The sequence below is a fragment of the Medicago truncatula genome, chromosome 1 (genome assembly GCF_003473485.1).
Source record: "Medicago truncatula cultivar Jemalong A17 chromosome 1, MtrunA17r5.0-ANR, whole genome shotgun sequence".
NCBI classification, from domain to species: Eukaryota; Viridiplantae; Streptophyta; class Magnoliopsida; order Fabales; family Fabaceae; genus Medicago; species Medicago truncatula.
Window position 1 is genome coordinate 36,938,211 of NC_053042.1, and position 21,623 is coordinate 36,959,833.

Sequence of the window (21,623 nt, forward strand, 5' to 3'; positions counted from 1 at the left end):
TTTTTTAAAATATTCTTCTCAATATTATTATTATTCTCATTATTATTATTATTATTTTAGTTTGAACATATCTCACTGTTTTATTCAAAAGAGTAGTAAAGATACACATAGAATTTAATTAAAAACTCTAATCAACTTACTTATAAATAACCTTGCCTGCAAACAACAAAGCCAAGAAAAACTAATAAAAACAAAAAATTAAGCTACTATGAGTGAAGACGGATCAAGGGAAGGGACCAAAGACGACGGCGGATATGTCAAGTACCGAGGCGTTCGTGACTCCAATAGGAAAGGTCAGAATAAGGTGTGGCTAGGAACTTTCAACACTGCTGAGGAAGCAGCTAGAGCTTATGATAGAGATGCTTTTAATATGAGGGGTTTTTTAGCAATCCTAAATTTCCCAAATCAGTACAATATGTTTGCTGGTGCTGCTTCTGATGCCGCTTCAGGTTCTGGTTCATCATCTTCAAGGATTGCTAATGCTGGCAATGGAAGAGTGTTTGATTTTGAGTACCTGGATGATAATTTATTGGAGGATCTTCTTGATGATAATTTATTTTGACCCTGAAAATTTAATATACTAGTAATAAACATTATAATCAATTGTACTCATGAAGATAATGTTACTCAATTGTACTCATGCAAATTAATATTCATGTGACTTTTAATTATTAAGAGTGATTTCATTCAATTAGTTATGGCTTATTTGCATGTTAACAAATTAAAAGTTCTTTTTTATTTATATTTTATTTATATATATTTTTTTTTATGGTGGCCAGGGTTCGAACTGTAAACCTTGCATGTATTATACATTGTTCCTACCAATTGAAATAAGCTCACGAGGACCAATAAATTAAAAGTTTGTGTTAATTGATTAGGCATTGTCCTCTTCTCCCTCTCATTGTTTTTTTTTCATAGAAAAATTATCTGCAGATACTTCTTTCGTTTCACAATAAGGGTCATATTTATAAAAAAAAAAAATGTTTAATGTGCATAAATAAAATTGTCTTTCACAGAGAAACTTAGTTGTAGAAAATCGTGAAGAATTAATATAGAAAGAGTTGTGAGAGAAAGGCAGCAACCCTATGGCAAATGCGCTGACTGGGGGGGGGGGGGGGGGGGGGGAGGGGGGGGGGTGTCGTAGGTAGCAGGGAGGATGGTATGTGGCGAGCAGCGGATCCCGTTTAGGGCTCGGGTGGGCCATGTCCTACCCCGCCAAAAAGAATTAAATATTTATAGGAGAAATTATTGAAATATCCTTGACTTTTAAATAAAATTACTTTGTTATCCACCATCTTCTTCATCTCAATAGGTTTTACTATCACACTTTTACGTCACTCGAAATGCGTAGATAATTATTATGAATTTTCAAGGTATGTAATTTAATTTTTTTTTTTAATTTTTTGTTGGCTCTGCCATTAGTGACAAGTTTGCAAAGTCAGGAAGTATTTCAAGTGAATGGTCGAGGACATGACCGGTTTCAGGATTTCTTGAGGAAAGGAGGAAAAATCACCAGAGTTAAGATGACAACGCGATTCAGAATCAATGGTTGATGGTTATGGTTTCAAAAGGTTGAGCGGGCATGGGTTCAAGTTTAACAATGTAACACAGTCGATCACAGTGTGCCTTTAGTCTTGACTGCATCCCACCCCAGATCACGCGCTCAAACCGATCTTCCCTCACATGTTGAAATGGTTCGAAATGCGGATTTTAAGAAAACTTTGCGGGTGAATTAAGATATGGATTGTTTGGATAATGAGAATGGAGGAGTACCAGGTGTTTGTAGGAGTCAAGGATTTAAGTTATAGTTGTTAGGTAAATGGTGTTGGAGGATGTATGTGGATCCATGGGAGTTTTTGATGGGGGCGTCGGTAAAGGTGGGCAGTTATGATCTTTGTGGTGGAAGAAAATATCATCTATTCGCCGAAGAGGTGGGTTGCTTGTGGGAAGTTAGTTTGATTATAACTTAGTGCATGTTGTTGGTGGAGGGTCTAAAATGTTAATTTTGTTGGGTACATGGATGGATGAGGGAAGGGTGTGTGATAGGTTTAGGTGTATGATTTAGCGGAAATTGGTCGTTGTCTGTTGCAAAGATGTGTTCATACAACTATGTGGTTGGTGGAGAGGTTTGAAAATTGTGACACCATTTATTTTCGGCTAAAATATGGTTTTGGTCCCTGCAAATATGCCTCGTTTTGATTTTAGTCCCTGTAAAAAAAATTTGTTGTTTTTGGTCCCTGCAAAATATTATTTTTTTGGAAATAGTCCCTGCAGGGACTATTTCCAAAAACAAAATATTTTGCAGGGACCTTTTACAAAATCAAAAGATTTTGCAGGGACTATTTCTCTAATAAATGGTTCAGTCATCATGTGCCACGTGTGCAAATTATCACAAAAGTGGAGCCAGGGACCAAAACCAAAATGAGACATATTTGCAGGGACCAAAAACAACAAAAAAATTTTGCAGGGACTAAAACCAAAACGAGACATATTTGCAGGGACCAAAACCATATTTTAGCCTTTATTTTCTTGGGAGGAGGAGCACGTGGAGGAATGTAGTGGGCTTTTGAATAACCATTTATTTACATGTTGGATTGGAAGATGGATGAAGTTGGCATCTAGTGTTGGACAAAGGTTATGTTGTTTTTTGACGTCTATGTCATGTTGTCGACAAGAGATATGAATGTTCAAGCTGTTAATAATGACACGGTTTGGAATAAATCAGTTTCATTAAAATGTCTCTTTTTGCTTGATGGTTACTATGTAATCAGATTCTTATAGGAGATAAATTGGTCTAGCGAGGTTCTAACAAAATTCTAGTATGTGTGTTAGTGGTTGTGGGTCAATGGAATGTATTCATAATCCGTTTGTGTGGTGAGATTTCTTTGGGTCTATTTGGTTGTCGGTAAGGCACTAAAACAAGGTTCATTAAATGAATCCTCTCTGTTTGACTGATCATCTTTTCCATTTTATCAATCCTAGAGGCTTCCCAAAGAAATAATCGGTCTTTAATACATGTGATTTGGTTAATTTTTTGTGGGTAATTTGAAAGGAATGAAATTGACGTTTCTTTCGACAAAAGAAAGACTCAATACATCATATGTTTGATAAAGTAAAACTATTATCTTAGTTCTGATTGAAAACAAAAAACTCAATAACAACTTTTGATCTCACCATTGATCGTGGAATCCTTTTATGGGTTTGAGAATTGTTTCTTAGTGATAGCTTTCTTGTTCATGTGTTTTGTAGTATTATTTTGTAATTGAATTTGTGAACTCTTAGTTCTACCCTTGCACTCTTGTGCCCGATAGAACCTTTCATTTGGTTAATATATTTTATTTTGGCTTATTAAATAAATTGTTTTCAATCATACACAAAATATAATACCATGAAATCAACAAGTATTTCTCATTTGATCTAATAGTAAGTTGTCCACCAAATAATGAAAACCAATGTATATGATGCAATACATATATCATTTGTGTACCATAAAAATAACAACGTATTGAACGATTGTGTCAAAATAAGTGTTATTGTCTTTTTTCAATGTAATATTAAAAAAAAAAAGGTATTATTCCAGTCACAATCATGTCAAAATATAGTCATTAATGCTACACATCCGAGGCATGACCATTTTAGAGACATTTCGGAGACTTGAATATAGTCATATTTGTATTCTTATAAACTTTGTCATTTTATGCTATTAACATTGTTGATGTAAGCTTGTTTGGAGATTCATCCATTTTGTTTTTAGTGAATTTGTATTTTATCGATTTACTCTATCAATTAGAATGAGTACTTTAATAATTGTTACTTTTGTTTACATTATTGGTTTTTTTTTTTCTTTCAAACCTAGTGGCTAAAATTTCATCCTTAAAGGTTAATAAGTTGAAAATCCGCAATTTAAACCTCAATTCCTGCATATATAATGCAAAAATCTTACCAACTGAGTTATGCTTATTAGTATCCAATGACTTTTTTTTCAACAAAATATGCGTAATTATTTTATGACAATTTAGTCGGGACACTTAAAAATTCTCATAGATAAACGATTTGTTTGTAGAAAAAAATTCTATCACTTACGATTCTAATAACTAAATCTTATTTTTCTTTAAAAAAAAAAACTAGAAATCTTATTCACATGTTTATTATTTTGAATCACACCCGATCATTAATTTTTCTAAATTCTTATTATTCATCATTACACTAAAAAATATTCAATAGAGAAGACTATTTTAACAATACACTAAAATATTTAAGTGTATCGGTACACCCAATTTTCAAATTAATAGTTAAATGCTTATGAGTGTATTTTTTTTTTTTTTGTGGTGGCCGGGGTTCGAACCTCGAACTTTACATATTATTATGCATTATCTATACCAACTGAGTCAAGCTCATGTGGACAATGTTTATGAGTATATAGGTATCATAGAACGTCCCCTATTTTACACCTTGTTGCCATTCTCGCCCTAAAAATATTGTCTAATTAAAATGCATTTCAAAAAAATGTAGTGACTGGATTTGTAAGAAATTTTTTTTAGTGATTTAACTCGGTCAATATCTAGATTGTGTGCAAAATAGTTTCCGTATATAAATTTGGTAAAATAGTTATAAATATTCTTCTCATTATTATTATCATTTTAATTTGACCATATCTCACTATTTTATTCAAAAAAGTAGTAAAGATACACATATAATTTAATTATAAACTCTAATCAACTTACTTATAAATAATCTTGCCTGTATTCAACAAAACCAAGAAAAATTAACCAAAACAAAATATTAAGCTACCATGAGTGGATCAAGGGGAGGAGCCAAGAACAACGGTGGACATGTCCAATACCGAGGCGTTCTCTACACGCCTTGGGGAAAGTTTGCCGCCGGGGTTCGTGACCCCAACAGGGAGGGTCGGAAGCTGTGGTTTGGATGTTTCAACACTGCTGATGAAGCGGCTAGAGCTTATGATAGAGCTGCTTATAATATGAGTGGTTCATCTGCCATCCTCAATTTCCCAAATGAGTACAATATGGCTTCTCATGCTGGTTCAACATCTTCAAGCAATGTGTTTGCGTTTGAATACTTGGATCTTGATAACTGGTTAGACTTGTTGGAGGTGGTTGTTGATCATGCAGAGAAAAATAATAGGGGACCCTAAAAATCTAATATACCAGCTAGTAATAAAAATTATAATCAATGCTATTCATGAAATAATGTTTTTTTTTGAGAGAGAATTCATGAAATCATGTTACTTAGTTTTCTATACAAACTAGTAATTATGCGTCTGTGTGTGTAATTGACCTAGTTGATATGATGATTTAAAGTGCGTAATAAAAATGAAGTTTTTGAGTATTGTTGCAAATTAATGTTCATGTGACTTTTAATTATTGTTAGTGCATTCATTCAACTAGTTATGGTTTGTTTGCATGTTTACCGTCACTTTTCCTTTTAACAGATTAAAATTTTGTGTTAATGGATTAAGCATTTGTCATCCTCTCCCTCTCTCATTGTTCTTTTTTATTCTAAATTTGATGTTAGACTCTATTTCCTTGAAGCGTAGATAAGATAGTGCAAACAAATATTTAATGATAAATTTAATGAATAGTGTTATGAAGATGATGTTTTCAAAAATTTCTTTAACACTCACTTTTTTTTTTGAGTAAAATTCATACGATCTCCATCAACTTATATAAAACTCATTTAAAAAGTATGAGACACACATATATTTTATATGATAAAAGAGTGAGTGTTAGAAAGACGTTTTCTAACTCTCCTTAATTCGACACTTATTACTTTAAAGATATGTGTGGTATACTCCTTTCACGTCACAATTAGGGTCATATTTGTAAAAATGTTTTTTTTTTTTGCCTTTCGCACCGGTTTTCGACCCACCATTGGTGGGTGACTAATCCGGCTCGTGCGTAGAGGCATGCGCACTGGCCAAGCATTGTTTCCCCTGGAAATCGAATCCGATATTCCCCGGATACGTCCTTGGAAGGAGCTCCTCATCACTGGAGCCCAAGCAACTTGGTTATATTTGTAAAATTGTTTTGCTAAAGCGCTTAAGTAAATTGTCTTGTGTTATATTCATGTGTTTTTCACCGTTGAATGTATAAGTCATTTCATATCTCATTAGATCTAATGTCAGTTATTTATTTGATGGTAGAGACCAACTTATACATGATGCAAGACATATCTCACTTGTGCACAATCTCTTTGCAAAAAATGCTTGTCTCAAATTATGTGTTTATTTCTTTTTGAATGCTTTAAACTCTATACCTCACGTGAATTTGTCAAAAATTTGTCTATTGATAGAGGTTTTTTCTAAATTACTCTCTCTTGTTTAGGGGGTATTTACCCTCTCATAATATCAACTAATCAAAATGTAATATACATTGACAACATTAAATGTCAATAAATGAGTCAATTTTTTCTAAAAAAAAAATCAATTTTAATCAAAAGGTAACTTTTAATACTTTTAATTTTTATTTAATTATAGACAATATTACATTAGAGGTCCTTTATCTTATTTATTTTTAACACTTTTGTCTTTTATCTTTATTTTTTTCATTCAGGTCTTTTATCTCTCATAAAAGCACATATACATCTTTTTTCTCATTTTTTTATTAAAAAAATGCATAATTTTATTTTTTAAAATATATTTTTATTAAAAATGAAAAAAAAAAATCCAGAAATATGATGAAGATGTTCATCATCTTCATCTTCTTCCTTTGAATCTTCATAATCTTCATTGAATAAAAAAAATTTCTACAAAATATATCTACAAATATCACGAATTAATGTTATGTTCACCTCAAATCTTTTCTTAAACACAAAAATCAAAATCCTATGGAGAATTTAGTTTCATCACAAAAAAAAAAAAAAATTAATTATATAAATTGTCACACCGTATATTATTATTATTATTTTCTAACTCGATATTCAAACTCGGCATAAAAATAACTCAAAAATTGAGAGCAGCTTTGCACATCAATTTTGTTGTTTCCAGAACAATCTTAACTTCCGTAAAACCTAACCCTTCCGCCGGTGACAAAGCCTCCACCATCCGCCTTACAACATTTGTGAAATTAAGGTTTTGATTTTTGTGTTTAAAAGAAGATTTGAGGTGAATATAACATTATTTATGAATTTTTATGAATTTTGTTTAAAAGAAGATTTGAGCCTCCACCATCTTCATCATATTTATGAATTTTTTTCATTTTTAATAAAAATATATTTTAAAAATAAAATTATGTATTTTTTAATAAAAAATGAGAAAAAATATGTACATGTGCTTTTAAGAGAGATAAAGGACCTAAGCGGGAAAAAATAAAAATAAAGGACCAAAGTGTTACAAATAAATAAGATAATGGAACCCTAATGTAATCTTGCCTTGATTATATTTAGGTGTTCAATCATATTTAATTTAGACTACATGACTGACTTAGAACAATTAAAATTTCACATCAAATTTCTTTCATATGAATGTCCTTAAGTTTATCATTTACATTCATAAAATTTCTCATTCCCATTTCGATTGTTCAATTTTGTCGTTCCAAACTGCCGCATTTTTCAATTTTCGTGAGAAATATCGTCATCGTTCGTTTGATTTTAAATATCTTGAGAATTGTCGTTATTTCCAGAACCACATCACGTATGGTGACTTGATTTTTCTTTTTGATTTGATTTTTCTTGGTTGTGAAGTAGTTAATTATATCAATTGAGTAAGTCATCCGTTATACTTTGATGACTGCTAGCAGGTGTTGCCGCTGTGATGTTGTGGGAGTTTACTAGCTCTTTTTTTCTGTTGCTGCTGAAATGGTTATGTCATGAGGCTTTTGTTCTTTTGTTTGGACTTTAAGGCTTTGGCTGATAGTGAGGTAGGTCTATGCGTGTTAGCAGATTTAATTAGGTTGGCTGCTTAAATAAAAAAAAAAAAAAAAACTCACGATACCAGACGCGGTTCTAGAAACAACGACAATTCTCACTATAATTGGAAACTATGGCAGTTTAGAACGAAAAAATTAAACAATCAAAATGGGAAGAAGAATGAAAAAGAAACAAGAATTGATCAATAGGGAAGAATAAAGAAGAAGAAATTTGAATGAAGGATATGTTTTTGTTCTCACGTTCGGGGTTTTGAAATGGAAGAAATTTTATGAATGTAAGTGAAGAATTTGAGGACATCCAGATGAAAGAAATTTGATGCAAAATTTTATTTGTTATAAGTCATGTAGTGTAAATTAATTAAGATTGAACACCTTACAATAATTAAATAAAAATTAAAAGTATTAAAAGTTACCTAATGATTAAGATTAACTCTTTTATTTTTAGAAAAAATTGATTCATTTATTTGACATTTAATGTTGTCTATGTATATTACTTTTTGATTGGTAGATATCACGAGAGGGTAATTACCTCCTAAACAAAAGAGGATAACGTAGATTTCACCATTGATAGATGATCTCACATTTTAGTTAATTGCCTAGGATGCTACTAATAAGACATGATACATAGTGTTTCTACTCCCCCTCATTCCCATCCTTTTGGGTAAATTCCAATTTTGCATCAATTATTATGGAAAAAGTGTAATGTCCTGGATTTTGGTCCAAGACATTACGCATAAATCATTTTCATTTTTAAAAAATCACTACTACTTTTATTTCTTTAAGAAAAATAAGACTATATTTTTCTTTTCCTTCAATCGATCGGTAATAAATTCTTAATAAAACCTACACGAAATTCTTTACATAATTTAATTAAAATTCTTAAAATAAATATCCTTTAAAAATCTTTTCTAAAGATACAATTAAATCAAAAACCCAGTTTTTTAGTCCCCGCGTACACGTTCATCGCACATCAAACTTCATACATCATCTTTGATATCTACAACATTATATTAATGTAAGGGTCAATTTCCTTATCCAAATTGATTCATACTCAAAGCACCAGAAACAATGTCATAAAATAGATAATATCAAAACTTCTCAATCAAAAAGAAATAAGAAAAGTACATTTAAGTCATATCCTTTAAGAAAATTCACACACATTTTCCTTGTATTATAATAGTTTAATCACTTATCAACACACAAATATACAACTGACTCAATGCAATTATGCGTAAGATGCATGCTCTTATAACTATATGATCCGGATATAATTCCCGCCACTAAGACATCCACACATAATATAATTGCAATTCCCGCCACTAAGACATCCACACATAATATAATTGCAATTCCCGCCACTAAAGCACCACACAGATGCATATGCTATGCATGATTATGAAAATGTAGACTAAAATCCACCACGAAGACACCACATAGAATATAATTATAACCCGCAACTAAGACACTCCAATGCAATATGATATTTACCAGCCACAAAAGCACTACACACAAATAATTATATATCTCATATCACCAAAAACATAATCAATGACAACATTTTCAATAAAACTCACATTTATATCCATCAGCCCAAAAATATACCCACACATAAAAGGAGAATCTGCCTTTCATCTTTTGAGTTAATATATTAAGTCTTACCCACACATACATATTCATGAGTAATAAACAAAGTTCATTCTTATAGTTCATCAACCTAATTCTTTCTGACTATTGTAGAATACATTAACTATTGTTGGTTAGCTACAATAATTAATTAGCTATACATATACTACAAATTTAGATTGTTACTGATCTTTTTAACCGTACAGGAAGATAAAATAAAGCTTAAGCAATTTTTGCTCCAAGAAATATATATAGGCACATATATGCTAACATTGGACTTTTACTATTATATTTGACCGTAAGGAAGGAAAATAACACCACAAGTATTTTTCTCCAGGAAATAATATAGTACATATATACAAAAAAAAAAAAAAAAAAAACTGTTATTAATTTATTCAAGGATTTCAGGTACTATATCATCATTTCTAAAATTTATATCCAAGATAAAAATGAAACATATTGAGTCAATTCTTGGTAAGTGCATGTAACCAAAAAACATATTCTTGGTAAGTGCATCAATTGCTAATAATGATCCATTAAACCATCATTTTTATTTTCACGGTTATGCCAAATTCATAACCACTATAGTACTTTGTTTCTTCAAATAAATCCGCATGTTATCACAATATCTAGCCTCACACTCTTGCAAATTAATCCTTCAGTAGAATAGAAAGAAAAACCATCACCCCTTCACCTCCTTCACGTTATCTCTCTCTCCATTTTTACATTCATCAAAGTTGATTTCTTAAATATCTTTCTTCTGCGTGAGAGTACTTATTTCCCATACGTTCTTACTAAGTGCCAGGACCATGTTATGAAATGGTGGTAGAAATTCTAATCGTTTAAAAAGAGAAGTAAATATAATTAAAATATATATTAAAGTTGTAAAGATTTGAATTTATAAAGTTTATATATGAGGACATAATTTGAAGTGATGTGTATAATGAATGTTTGATTTTTTTTTATTTTTTTTTTTTGGTAATAAAAGAGGGCTGACGCCCATGTTTGATTTTACTATGTGTGTACATGATGATGTGAATTTTATGTTATTTGTGATTAATGTTTGAATCTTTAATATGTCTGAAAGTAATGATGTGGAATTGAGAAGACATGATTTGTTTCCTACCATGTAGTATATGAATTTTCTCTTTGTAGTTGCTTAAGTGGCCGGTGATATGCATTTGAACATCATTTTCATGATATAGCATATGCATTTTTTTGTAGTGCCTAAGTGGCCGGTGATCTTTACTTCTTTGTGGTGCCTTTGTGGCCGGTGATATTATATCCGAATCATGTAGTAAATAAGAGCATGTATCATATGCATAATTGTATTTCAGTTTGTTATACAATTGTGATTTAATAATTGATTAAACTCCTTTATTGTAAAACAAATTTGTATGGATTTTTATTGAAGTATATGACTTGGTTTTATTTATATTTTTTATTTTTGATCGAGTAGTTTCGATACTATCTACTTTATGACATTGTTTCTTGTGCTTTGAGCATGAACCAATTTGGATAAGAAAATTGACCCTTACATTAATAAAATATTGTAGGTGTCAAAGAAAGAAATATGAAGTTGAGGTGTGATTGAAGCGTACGCGAGGACAAAAAATGGGTTTATTAAATTGTATATGTAATTTTGAATTGTATTATTTTCTAAATTTTGAATTGTATTATTTTCTTCTGTTAGAAAATAATAAATTATAAATGGTAATTTCCTATCAATTTATTTTAATAGTTTATCTTTCTTTTATTTTCATTCCAATAGTTTATTTTAAAAAAAAGAGCATCATATTTTCTAAAGAAAACGAATAATTTTAATTAATTTCTTGGACCAAAATCCAGGGCGTTACATCACGCAACTAAAAAAATGTGGTTACACTGACCATATATTGATGGCACAAAAGGGTGTACACATTGATGGTGTCTACCTATAATTGCTATTTTTCTAAATTCTTATTATTCATTATTACACTAAAAAATATTCAATACGGAAGACAATTTTAACAATACACAAAAAATATTTAAATGCATCCGTACACCCAATTTTCAAATTAATAGTTAAATGCTTATGAGTGTATAGGTACCATAGAAGCTCCCCTATTTTACACCTTGTTGCCGTTCTCGCCCTAAAAATATTGTCTAATTAAAATGTATTTCAATGAAATGTAGTGATTTGGCCGTATCAATATCTAGATTGTGTGACAAACAGTTTCCAAATATAAATTTGGTAAAATAATTTTAAATATTATTCTCATTATTATTATTATTATTATTATTATTATTATTATTATTATTATTATTATTATTATTATTAGAGTTTTTCTATTTACACCCATGTTTTTTTGGTTACACCCAAATTTTCTTAAATTTTTTTTATAATACCAAAATTGCCCTTTTACATAAATTTTCTTAAAACCCTAATTTTATTCATTGTCAGTGAATTTCACCCTCTTTCACCCCACAAAGCGATCGATCAAACAATTTGATGTTCAATATCAATCTCCATGAAAATTAAAGAGTGAATCAAAATATTTTTCATCCATACTCAATTGGATATAAGTAAGTGAATTTCTTCTTCTATTTGCTAGTTTCAATTTTTTCCTTCAACTGCAATGATGCACTGTACGATTACGGTTTTAATTTACATTGGCAAGGTTAACTTAAATTCAGTTTAAGTAGGTTCATGTAAACTAAGTTTACATGAACCTACTTAAACTGAGTTTACATGAACCTACTTAAATTGAGTTAACATGAACCTACTTAAACTGAGTTTACATGAACCTACTTAAACTGAGTTTACATGAACCTACTTAAACTGATTTTACAAAATCACAGAACTGTGAATCGCAGAACAAGGAAAACACAAAATTAGAACTGAGAACCCATAACAAGAAAACACAATCGATTGAAGAACAACACTTGCTAACCTGATTTGCTTCGAATTTTCTTTGAAATCATGAATGGACGTGAGAAAGTATGGTTTTGAAAATCTTCGCAAAACACAATCGATCGATTGGAGAATTATGGTTTTGGAAGAAGGGTTTTGGGGTGTAACCAAAAAAGAAGGAATAGGCTTTTTGAAAATCAAATTTTATGAAAGGGTAATCTTGTCATTTTGGGGTGCAACCATGATTAACTAGGGTGCAAGTAGAAAAACTCTTATTATTATTATTATTATTATTATTTTAGTTTGACCATATCCCACTGTTTTATTCAAAAAAGTAGTAAAGATAAACATAGAATTTAATTAAAAACTCTAATCAACTTACTTATAAATAACCTTGCCTGCAAACAACAAAACCAAGAAAAACTAATCAAAACAAAATATTAAGCTACCATGAGTGGATCAAGGGGAGGAGCCAAGAACAACGGCGGACCTGTCCAGTACCGAGGTGTTCTCTACACACCTTGGGGAAAGTTTGCAGCCGGGATTCGTGACCCCAACAGGGAGGGTCGGAAGTTGTGGATTGGATGTTTCCACACTGCTGATGAAGCGGCTAGAGCTTATGATAGAGCTGCTTATAATATGAGTGGTTCATCTGCAATCCTCAATTTCCCAAATGAGTACAATATGGCTTCTCACGCTGGTTCAACATCTTCAAACAATGTGTTTAAGTTTGAATACTTGGATCTTGATAACTGGTTGGACTTGTTGGAGGTGGTTGTTGATCATGCGGAGAAAAATAATAAGGGACCCTGAAAATCTATTATACCAGCTGATAATAAACATTATAATCAATGTTTTTCATGAAATAATCTTACTTACTTACTATACAAACTAGTAGTAATAAAAATTGAGTGTGTAATTCACCTACTTGATATGATGATTTAATGTGCGTAAGAAAAATTAAGTTTTTGAATATTGTTGCAAATTAATGTTCGTGTGACTTTTAATTATTGTTAGTGCATTCATTCAACTAGTTATGGTTTCTTTGCATGTTTACCGTCACTTTTCTTTTAACAGATTAAAATTTTGTGTTAATGGATTAAGCATTTGTTATCCTCTCCCTCTTTCATTGTTGTTTTTTATTCTAACTTTGATGTTAGACTCTATTTCCTTGAAGCGTAAATAAGATAGTGCAAACAAACATTTGATGATAAATTGAATGAATAGTGTCATGCAATGGCGGAGCTAGAAAAAAATGTTAGGGTGGGCCACTAAAATTAACTATTGAAAAATTGTTTAAAGTCTCGCAAATTAGACCTATAATTGAATTATTTAAATTTTTCGGGTGGGCCACTACACCAATTTGCGGGAATTTGGATCAACCGAAACCTAAAACCGACATAAAATTGCATAAAATCTCGCAAAATAGACCTATAATTGAATTATTTAAATTTTCGGGTGGGCCACTACACCACTTTGCAGGAATTTGGATCAACCAAAACATAAAACCGACACAAAATTGCATAAAATCTCACAAAATAGACCTATAATCGTTGATTTTTTAATTTTTCCGGGTGGGCCGTGGCCCACCCCAGCCCATGAAGGGCTCCGCCATTGGTGTCATGAACATTATGTTTTCAACAATTTCTTTAACACTCATTCTTTTTTTATTAAAATTCATACGATCTCCATCACTTTATGTAGAACTCATTTACAAAGTATGAGACACATATAGATTTTATATGATAAAAGAGTTAGTGTTAGAAAGACGGTTTCTAACACTCCTTAATTCGACATTAAATACTTTAAAGATGTGTGTCGCTGGTTCCGGTTGTTCTTCGCAACCGGTGGCACAATGTGTGCTCTGTTGGTATTCAGGTTATTTCCTCGCACATTTTCCGTGAAGGGAACCGTTGTGCTGACAGGTTGGCTGCTTTGGGTCTCTCGGTTGTTGGTGCGGTTTGGTTGTCGGTTCTGCCTTCTGATTTGCAGCATGAGTTTTATGCGGACCGTTATGGTATGCCTCGATTTAGATTTCCGTAGGCGGATGTTTTTTCATATTTTTTTCTTTTGTCTGTTTCTTTTTGTTTTGTTGTTTTTCTTCGAGGTTTTGGCCTAGTCTCCCCTCTTGTTCCCCCCCTTTTTAATAAAATTTGAGATTGGCGGTATAGGATGGGAGTTCAACGAGGTGCCAACCTAGTTGGGATGTCGTTGCTTCTCCTTGATGTTTGTCCTCTCTCCTGATTTAGCGAGAAAAAAATGTGTGTGGTATGCTCCTTTCTCGTCACAATTAGGTTAAACAATTTTATTATTAAAAAAATAGACCATATATGGTTTATTTTTTTATATGGTCTAGTTTTTATATTCTTCTCATTATTATTTTTTTGAGTAAATATTCTTCTCATTATTATTAGTCTTATTATTACTTTATTAAGTAAAAAAATAGTATTACATTCATTTGACCATATCTCACTATTTTAATTAAAAACATTATTATTAGTCTTATTTTTTTTAGTATAATTATTATCAGTCTTATTATTATCACTTTTATGCGTCAAAAAATATTATTACTTTTTTTTGGTCAAGTAGCCTAATAATTAGATTTACACACATTATGTGTGAAGAAAAAATATTATTACTTTAATTTGACCATATCTCACAATTATAATTTTTTTTTTTCATTTAACCGTTTCTCACTATTTTAATAATTAATAGAATTTGTGCTACAATTGATTCATTGAAAGCATTATAATAAGTTCATGTTCTTGAGAAATAAAAGCATCGTAGAGATGAAAAGGGAGAAGAGTAAAAGAACATAAAAAGGGTTTATGAGGGCAAGGGTTTGATTTTGAAAATTTAATTTCACAATAAGGGTATTTTAGCCATTTTAAGATGTAACTAGATCATTATGGGGTGTTACTAGAAAAACTCATAATTAAATTGCGAGATACACATAGTATTTAGTTAAAACCCTAATAACTTTACTTGTATAAAAACAATTTATGAAATAAGTAGTGCATATGAGGCTCGAGTTTTTTCTTTCTTCAAACAAGGCAAAATGAGATGTATATAAACATCAAAACAGTAATCCCTCTAGTACAAGGTGTGTTAGAGAGATCACTAGAAGTTTACAACATTACAAGTAAAATAAAAGGAAAAATCAACCAATGCTCAAACAAGCAAAGGAGCTTCGCCACCACATATGATAGCCAAAAGGAAAATTAGCATACTTAGTCTTCAGCCATCAAAAAGATATCATTTTTACTTTATCTAATAGTTGCATGATTGACTTTTTATTAAACTTAAAAAGCCTATTATTTCTTTCATATCACAAAACCCACACCGAAGTGAGCCATAGTATCTGTAAGAAATTATGGCGAGCAAGATGACCTCCTGTTGAGTGAGGAAACTAAATAAAATGATCCAAAATAAGTTATGGTTCGGTCGAGGAAAAGCCAATCCAAGACCAAACTAGCCACCAAAGAGAACTGAATACTTCGCAGTGAAGGAATAAGTGTTAAGCTGATTCAACTTGACCACATCCATTCATGCAATAATTATTTTCTTGAGGAATAATGTCGCATCTGACCAAATTATCCTTTGTCTGCAACCTGTTGCGAAGGAGACACCAAGCACAAATAGAAACCTTCAAAGGAACCTGTTTATGTCAAACACTATCCAAAACAACATCCAAATTATGATCTTCCTGACTTGTGAGCATTTGATAGACCCCACAAACAATATAAACGTCCCCTTGATTTGGAAGCCACATTCATTCATCCGGATTATTAACCTGTAAAGATACATCAAGTAAGACAGCTCTACACTCCTCTACCAACTCTTTCTCCAATGCAAACAACTGACACCACCATTTCCAAGCTCCTCCCCCTTCACCCCAACCTAAGGACAACATTTCCGCCACCGACTTCCCTTTAAAATCAAACAAAAGGTAGAGCCGACTAAATTTCACACTCAAAGTAACCTCTCCTACCCACCTATCAGTCCAAAAAAGTGTATGGACATCATTACCCACCTTCCTTCTCACATTCTCCCCAAACCAACTAATTCTCTCTACTCCCATCCATCACGAATGCGCCCCACCTCCCTCCACCAAGACGAGCATAAACTACTCTCTGATTCAGACGCCCTTCTGTCATACCATATCGGGCTGCCAACACCGTAAACCATAACTCATATCTATCAACCAACAACCTGCAACATCATTTCCCTATCATAGAAATATTAAAATACTTCATCCGCCCAACTCGAAAACCACCATACACCTTATTCTTACAAATAGACTCTCAATCAACCCAAGTAATTTTCTTATGATCCTCACACCCACTCCCAATTTATTTTTATTTTTTTTATGAAAAATAGATTTTATAGAGGAGATGATGTGCCCGTTTGTTTTAGATTCTAAGAAAAAGGATTTTTCTTTGTATTTCTATAAATATATTTTTTTGGAAATTTAGTCGAAAATAGTACAAGTTATTTCAAACTTATTTGGTATAAGTTAAAAAACAGATTTTGACATTCATTAACTTAAATGTTCATTGTTCGAGATTTTGCATAGTAAAAATCACATATTTTTGCAAAATGACATTTTCCAAAAATGATTTTTATGAAAAGTTATTTGAAATAGCCTTTTTTTTTTTAGAGATTTTTTCAAAATTTAGTATTAAAAAAAATTATAACAAAATGATGAAATACTTAGAATGACATTTTAAGATAAGTTGTTCAAACGGATTTTTCATGTGTACCTTTCCTTGAAAATTTCTTTGTTAAAAAAATTCTAACAAAAACATATTACACTACAAAAATTTATTTTAAAAAAAGCTATAACAAACGAGCTCGATATCTAACAGAACTTTGAAGAATGAAAGAGCATACACAGACAGAGAAGATATGACAAACTTCAAGAAACAACCGTGAGTTTTGTCGAAGGTGCTAGTCTTTTATAACACAATGCAAGACAGTCTAGTATGCTTATGTCATATGAGGCTAATAATGTCGAATTGCTTATTTGAGTGTGATAAACATCCTTGCTTTGTATGAATTCATAATTTTAATTATTTAGTAATAACAATCTTAATAAGTTAAGGATGTATGTGTGTTTCTTTGTGTATTTCTTTAAGATATAGGTCAAATCTAACCTTGTTTTAATTTTGAAGTAGATAGTAGCACGACGAAAGTAAATGAGAAGCCATGCTATGCTATTGACCACCCTTTGCTGACACAAACACCTCCGTTCATTGCCACCGTCACTTTTTTTAGGATAACAAGCTTATATCATATCTTTCATAATAGTCAAAAAATACAATCAGGTATCAACTCAAATACTTGAGGATTAGGGGTATATGTAACCTTCCTAGTTAATTCATAGGCTATTACATTGCCTTCTATAAAAAATTCTACCGAGGAGTTTGGACATAGTTATTGCATAAAGCAATACAATCTATTAAAATGAAACAAAAATAAGTTAAATCAACAAAAATAAGTTTAAATGAAACTTGATGGGCCAAAAACACAATTAAGCAACTTATTAAAAAAAATCTACCATTATTTTCGCACCTAACTCAAAAATAACATTATTCAACCTCAACTCTGATGTTCACTTGATAGCTTGTACTTTTGGCTTATTAAAATTTCCATGATGGTCCTGAGACACATACCGAAACCCACTTTATTAGATGAACACCCTCACCGTAATTAAATTCTTTTAGTAATCACTAATTACTAATTAGGGTGCATATTGCTAAAAAATAAATGGCTTGACCATCTACAATGGTAGGTGCTTAACTTATTTAGCACCACATTAAATAGGCACCTCCATTTTGGAGTAAAATATATGGGTGCTTATGGAGAAAGGATGGAAGCACCCTCTCTCTCTTCATTTTGTTGTTGGTCCTATTTAATAAATCTTAGTAAATTAAATAAATTTTGTTGAAATTCAATGATATAAAATTATTTGTGGAACCTATTTAATAATTTCTTTTGAGGTGTTGGGTTGGAGAAAATTGATATTTATCAAATATTATCATAAAATTAATGATGTAGACACAAGGGATCCATTTAAACACCCAATTTAAGGTGCTCTCTTGTGATGTCAGCACAACTTCAAATATATTGTGTTTGATTTACTTAAAAATTATTCATGAGACTTGACAAAATGGGGGATAAGATAAGAGATTGAACAAAATGGGGGATAAGATAATCTTGTCTCTCATTAAATTATTAGAGAAATTTTTGTCCAAGAACGATCTTAAGTACTAAAATGTCATCTTATTTTCTAATCAAACAATACTCTCCCTCCCGCCCTCCCTTCTCATTGTTTCCTATTAATATTTACATTCATAAAAAAATTGTAGTAAATTTCATCTTATTTTGTTTATAGTGTCCATTGTCCACTAAACATCGTAGTAAATAAAAAGTTGTCTAACACATAAAAGGCATGTTATGTGTTTTTTTCATTTTGACAAAACATGTTATGTGGTTTTGTCTTGTAGTTACTATTTTGCAAATTAAACGACGTTAAATATTTTATCTAATCTGCATGTAGGATATATCTATACATCTTTTTGCAGAATTTATGGATTCTATAAAATCTGTGGGGGCATAAAGATGTCCACATCGTTTCAAGAAAAAAATAAAGATGTCCACATACCTTGAGATACTCCTTCACGAAAAGTGTTGTGGTTAAAAGCAAAAATGGAGTGTTGCTAATGGGTGAACTATATATGGATACAATGTCGATCTGAAAATCTATTTGATTCTCTAGTCTTAGTGTTTGAAAAGATTTTGCCCTAGTTGCATATTGTTAAGAATCATTTGTACCTGCTCACATGCATAGTTTGCTGCAGTTCACGTGATCAAAACTTAAACATTGTCGAAAGAATCGAATTTTATTTTACAGACAAACACTACTCTTTCAATAGAGAACTTTCTTTGAAAACAAATCTTGGTCAATGTAGCTTTCTAGATTGAAATAGAGAATCACTATTCACCTTATAGATTCCACACTTTTTAGCGTATAGATGATAGACTACTTATCTATATATAAGCATCTTAGCAACCACAAAATCAAAAAGCATATCAAAAGTTAGACAATTTGCACACACAAGAAGAAACTATATGGAGGATCACCAGAAGGGAAAGCATGGAAAGGAGGAGAAGGGAAAGGAAGAGGTTCGGTTCCGAGGCGTGAGGAGGAGGCCGTGGGGGAAGTACGCGGCGGAGATAAGGGATCCATCTAAGCAAGGGACAAGGATGTGGTTAGGGACATTTGATACGGCTGAAGAAGCAGCAAGGGCTTATGATCGAGCAGCTTTTAATTTGAGGGGTCATCTTGCAATTTTAAATTTTCCTAGTGAGTATTATTCTAAAATAAGAGGGTCACCACCATATCCACCTCATTTAGCACCACCACCCTACACCTCTTCATCATCTCATCATGCTGGTGGTAGTTCTTCTGGGCCACAGCATAGGCCCATTTTTGAGTTTGAGTGTTTGGATGATAAGATATTGGAGGAACTTCTTGGGTCAGAGGAGGTGAAGAAGAAAAAGTAGGGAGAGTGATTAGTACAAAATCATTTCTCTGAGTATGTTTTATTTAATGCTTTGACTTTTCTCCTTAATTACTATCTCCTCTGATGCTATTTATAAGAAACATTTGATTTTTTAAATTCATTGCATAATTGATGTAAATGATCTGATCATATGCATCAATTATTCAATGAATTAAAAAAATCAAATATTTTTTATAAATATGATCAAAGGGGGTAAAGTGTAATAACTGAATCTATATTCTGCTTTAAGTATTAAAGGTTTAAAAAATGCTTACAAGAGCCGCAAGGCGAAAAGCATATATGTTAAAAAATTGAATATATAAATATTATTTTGGAAGTGCTGGATTCAATATTTTTTTTACTAGAACTGCTTTATAGCATTTCATTAGAAATCAAAGAGTAAAATGCACGGGGATAAATCAATATGAGTGTGAGTTAGCCGATAATATGGCTACGTGCCCTACATCGTGAGTGACATTATTTGTAAATATAAATTTAATAATTTTTACATGCTTTCAGAATGTTTTCAAATTATGTGATGTCATGACGATCTCTATGAAAATAGTCCGCCACTTTCTTTGAATCAAGTTCAAAATCAACATTATGCAGTTGTTAATCATGTAATAGCATGATTAGTTATAGATGTGGAGGGTTTTTATATTTTTTTATTAGTTATATAAATATTATACCAATTTTTGTCTATTACTTTCTCTCTATTTCTAAATTCACGTCGTATTTTTACAGTGTACATTATTCACGTAATTTATTATGACTATATTTTTAATTAATATATGAATATAAATATTAACATGTAAGATATTGTTCGATTTATCTCAATAAATATTTTAAAACTATCAAATTTTTATGAACTTTTATTATAGATAATTAAAGATATTAATGATTAAAGTTGTACATTGAAGTGGTCGAGTGCGACATATTTATAAGAACGGAGGGAGTACGTGTCATTCTTTTTCTGTTGTTTTCTAAATCCTTTGATTTTTAGGAAAGTGGTCCTTATAATATGAATCTAAATCAAAGCAAATAAAGTCTGTACAAAAATGTCATTATGACCATAGTTAGGGATATTGGAATATATAGGGATTGAGATTCAAACGTGAAATTCAATATTGTCGTTTTGGTGTTGTTTTCGATTGGCTCGTCGTTTATTTTGGGTTGCTTTCAAAGTTAGGTGTTTCGGTATTGGATTGTGTTCAAGTTGTGTCCTTTTTCGGGCTAGTTATGTTTGCGCTACAACTCTACATGAGGTTTTTGTCTTGATTCTTGTGGGCTGATCATTTTTGCTTCGAGATCGAAAATTAGTGTTTAGTTTCAAGTTTTTGGGCAGGTTGTGGTGTATTCTCCGGTGTGCTGTGAGTTTTAAAGGATGCCTTAGTGATTTGTTTATGGATTCTGGTAGGCTGATCGTTTGTTATTCGAGATCAAGAGTCAGTTTCTAGACTCGAGTTGTTGGATTTGTTTGGTGTATTGTACGATGGACCAGAGGTCGATTTGTAGGGGCTCAACCGAAGAAGAGAATGTAAGGTGTTGATGTAGGGTTTTGGTGGGTTGATTATTTCTTTTGGATGAGTTTTGATGCGAGTAATAAGAGATAGGAGTTTGGATCTCATTTTGATGGTCATCCACGATGGAAGT

At 31.5% G+C, this 21,623-nt stretch overlaps 4 protein-coding genes across 4 annotated transcripts; all 4 read left to right on the plus strand.

Moving 5' to 3' along the window:
* The first annotated feature begins 208 nt into the window (after nucleotides 1–208).
* On the plus strand, nucleotides 209–562 carry LOC25484430 (ethylene-responsive transcription factor ERF096). The gene has a single exon (XM_013613238.1). The coding sequence runs from the start codon at nucleotides 209–211 to the stop codon at nucleotides 560–562; it is 354 nt and encodes a 117-aa protein (XP_013468692.1).
* Nucleotides 563–4,792: 4,230 nt separating this feature from the next.
* LOC25484431 (ethylene-responsive transcription factor 14) lies at nucleotides 4,793–5,155 on the plus strand. Its single transcript, XM_013613239.1, has one exon. The coding sequence runs from the start codon at nucleotides 4,793–4,795 to the stop codon at nucleotides 5,153–5,155; it is 363 nt and encodes a 120-aa protein (XP_013468693.1).
* Nucleotides 5,156–12,852: 7,697 nt separating this feature from the next.
* On the plus strand, nucleotides 12,853–13,215 carry LOC25484432 (ethylene-responsive transcription factor 14). Its single transcript, XM_024775041.1, has one exon. It carries the CDS (start codon nucleotides 12,853–12,855, stop codon nucleotides 13,213–13,215), a length of 363 nt encoding a protein of 120 aa, XP_024630809.1.
* Nucleotides 13,216–19,194: 5,979 nt separating this feature from the next.
* On the plus strand, nucleotides 19,195–20,235 carry LOC25484433 (ethylene-responsive transcription factor ERF098). The gene has a single exon (XM_013613241.3). The coding sequence runs from the start codon at nucleotides 19,537–19,539 to the stop codon at nucleotides 19,969–19,971; it is 435 nt and encodes a 144-aa protein (XP_013468695.1). The 5' UTR covers nucleotides 19,195–19,536; the 3' UTR covers nucleotides 19,972–20,235.
* The last annotated feature ends 1,388 nt before the right edge of the window (nucleotides 20,236–21,623 follow it).